Source organism: Penaeus monodon, chromosome 25, assembly GCF_015228065.2.
Source record: "Penaeus monodon isolate SGIC_2016 chromosome 25, NSTDA_Pmon_1, whole genome shotgun sequence".
NCBI lineage: Eukaryota > Metazoa > Arthropoda > Malacostraca > Decapoda > Penaeidae > Penaeus > Penaeus monodon.
This window is the reverse complement of record NC_051410.1, coordinates 14,837,213-14,840,882: the sequence shown is the minus strand read 5'-3', so window position 1 is coordinate 14,840,882 and position 3,670 is coordinate 14,837,213. Positions and strand designations below refer to the sequence as shown.

Below are 3,670 nucleotides of genomic sequence, written 5' to 3'. Positions count from 1 at the left end.
TAAGGAATATTCTTTACCGGAGGTTAGGAACCTTCAGATACTTGCTGATATTTTGGGGAGATGATTCTATAACATCATACCCGAGATTAATGGAAAAAAGGGTATCATATCACAGTCAAGTCGTTGCCACAGGGAAATGTGAACCGTGTGGTAAACCACCACATACTTCTTTGCCGATCACTTAACATCTCAGTTGCTTCACTTTGATCAATTTTCTAGTGATTGTTGCAAAGCTCTTGCAAATTCAATTGATAGATAGTATCTTTATTTACTTTCCAAGACTGTCTCTATGGATAAAGTGAATTCAGCTCTATTATGAAGGACTGACGTTACTGGTTATGCAATATTATATCTTTCGTAATTATATTCATAGATAAGGTATACCCATCAGAAAAATGATTTGACCTATAATCTAGTATAATGATAAGTACTATGTCCGTGGAATGTTTATATCTTTGGCCAGAATATTAGTGGATAAGCTACACCCATCAGACAGTACATTTGAACCTCCCGGTCTCTCTGGTCACCTCTGATTGGCTCTCACGTGTCTTATCATCATCCTCACCGAAGATTTCACTATATTATAATTCTAAGCTTCACAAACAAAACATACAATACAACACATCATTACGCTCTTAAAAATTTAGACTAGAAAACTAACATATTTATAATCCACGTGAAGGGCTATATACTGAGTAGAGTTTAGTCAAATGAAAGCGGTGCAAGTAGGACGGAATTCGAAATGCAGAGACTCCCAGCAAAACACCCACCGTAAACACAAGAGAGACCTGTCACAGATGGGAATATGGACTTGTATTAGTCATTTACATCGGGAAAACTTGCTGAATTGGAGTAACAGGTAGGTTGTGATACCGTTCACTTGTATACGTTGTGCTAGAGGGGTTAATTGTTTCCTAAATAAAGGGCTGTGGTGTGATTTAATGATTTTTCCTTCCAAGGATCGACAATTGTTATCATTTTCCTGAGATTCCACCAACACTGTCATATGAAAATTTGTCATTTCCGTCATATATCGAGAGATGGCAGTTGTTTACGTCAAATAACAACATTAACATATTTTCCTCCGTAACTGTGCGTGTGCTTGTTTGTTATTTGTGGAAAGGAAGTGTTGCAATATTATGACGTGCAAAAGCTTGGTCATGACAAGGTTCCTCATCGAGTGACACAGGAAGACCAATCACATGACAGACTGTGATTGCAATGCAGGCATGACATTCCCAATACTTGTTCAGTACTGAAGTTTTATTTCATTATGTCAGTCAATTAATGCCCTTTGTATTTTAGTCTTAGAAGGATATGACAATAGTCATAGCTGAAGTGTTTAATTTTGCTAATATGAAAGTTATCAGTTTGTATTAGTTTATTCATTTATTCTTTATTTTCATATGATGTTTTTGAGTGTCATTTACATCCATTGTCATTTCTATGTGTTCCAGATTTTAAGACGTTTTCTGTTTGGATATACTAAAATTTGGGTAAATGAGAAAAGTTTGCCGTAGTATAAAAGAAAAATCTATGATATGTAATGAAGTTATTTGAAATTAATGTATTTGTTATACCTTATTATGTACCAAGTAAATGTGTTTTCCCATTCCTTCAGTAAAAAGAAAAGGAAAATGTAATTATATGATTTTGTTTTGTGATTTTGTACCCTACACTATCATTTCCATTTATGAAAGTTAGAGAAGAGTGCCATATTTAATGGTTGGTAGGAAGTCAGGGAAAGATTTTCAGCTGTATGTAGGTAGTAGTATGAAAAAGTTTGGCTGTTGTAGTATGGTGTGGGCATGTTGTTGGGAAGTGACAGATGCGAAATGGAACAAAAATCTTATTGGTTATATATTTCTTATCCTCCTTGCTCTCTATTATGTTTGAAATATAACACTAGGATTGAGGTCATATGATAAGTTTGAGTTATCATGAATGTTGTTTCTAGATAAGTTTTGTTTCATTGGTTCATTTTAGTTTTTTGAAAGATATAGCATGTACTTTAAATCTATAAAAAAAAAATTTAAAAAAATGTCATTCACTTAGAAAATATTTTGAAGGTTAAATATAAATCTTCTGATTTTCTAATGCTATATTTCTTGATATGATATATTAAATTGACTCTAAGATTTGAAAACATTATTTTTTAACAGTGTTGTTTTCTGAGACATGGGGACAAACAACCAAGATGTGGCATGTTATTTGGTTACAAAGCACTCCGCTTGGAAGGGCAAGTAAGTATACCATTACAAATGATATATATTTAATTTTGATATTTTAGAAATGTATTATGTAATGTTTAAGAAGAGGGATAATTTTTCAGTACTAGAATATTAGATGATATTAGAAATCATGATCTTTCTGATAAGACATTTTATATTTCAATGTGTAATGGTAATGGACTATACTAAAGGTAAATATATTTAAATACTCATGACTTTCATTTTCAGGTACAAACGCATCTTTAGCGTTGGCAATGCAGGGATTACCACCTATAACCCTGGTAGCATGGAAGTTACCAACCAGTGGTATTACCATGACTTTATCAACATAACACCAGCCTTGAAGGGCGTGGGTCAGGTATTTATCTGTTCTTTTGTTTTTGAAAAATAGCAATTTCAGAATTTGATGAGGGAATGGTTTGCTGTCCTTATTTATTGAATAATGTGCAGGGAAATATGAGATCACTTGGTAAAATTACAATTGTACATTGGCTTGCTGAAAGAAAAAAGTTTATTGCAAAAAATACCTGTGTGAATTTTCTTTGTTGTCTGTGGGTGTAAAGAGTTTTGTCTTTGTAGTAAGTAATCAACTTGGACTTTGATTTCTTAAAATATTCTCAGTGGAGAAAAAATTGGTTACATCCAGTATCATTCACCCTAGAGAAATAAACATGTTTTATTTGCTTATCTGGCAAAAGGACAATAATCATCCTTCTACAGTTGCCTTACTTCATATTTGCCATGTAGTCATGCTGCTCTGCTATAGCAAAGAAGCTGATTGGTTCATGTGTAGTGTTCATGATACTATTCTTTTATTCATATCACATGGGGTGTGTTTAAAGTTTATCATCAGACATCTTGTGTATAATAATGTTGACAAATGGAGACATGAAAATCTTAGTGCTTCTATGACACTGATACTGTAGAGATGATGTACAAAAATGTAAAATGTGTTTCTCATTGATATTTTTGTGTGAGCTCTAATTATTATTTCTTTGCTTTGTATTAACTATAAATTGAAAATAAGCAGCAGAATAGACAGTGTCACAAGTGATTATGTGGCTGAAAAGATGCTATACACAGACCATTTATGGAGGGAAGATGAAATGCTCGAGGGGACAAGTACAACTTAACTCATATTTAATTTTCCTTGATACATTTAGATAGCAAAAGTAATTCCTCACTTCAGTGAAAGTCACAAAGCTCTGCCTCATAACTGATTATTTTAATTATTGGTGATGCATTGAGGAGCTGTACCCCTGAGTTTTTTAATAAGAGATGTAACTGTTCCCCTGAGTAATGTATATGAAGTTTTATCTGTTACATAATAGTACAGGACATATCCAGTCTGCATAAATCATAAATCTATGCTGCAGCCTAGATCATAATCAGCCTGGTAATTTTTCATTTCCTTTGCTACTGATTTACCATCTAAGCAG

The 3,670-nt window shown here is 33.2% G+C and overlaps 1 protein-coding gene across 1 annotated transcript in view; it reads left to right on the top strand.

Annotated features, from left to right (window-relative positions):
* Nucleotides 1-755: 755 nt before the first annotated feature.
* LOC119589069 (dnaJ homolog subfamily C member 13-like) overlaps nt 756-3,670 on the top strand; it is a gene marked incomplete in the record, with an annotated part of 65,901 nt that continues 62,986 nt past the window's right edge. Inside the window, 3 exon segments of the mRNA XM_037937646.1 lie at nt 756-859; nt 2,163-2,243; nt 2,460-2,589. Coding sequence (XP_037793574.1) covers nt 2,179-2,243; nt 2,460-2,589 — 195 coding nt within the window.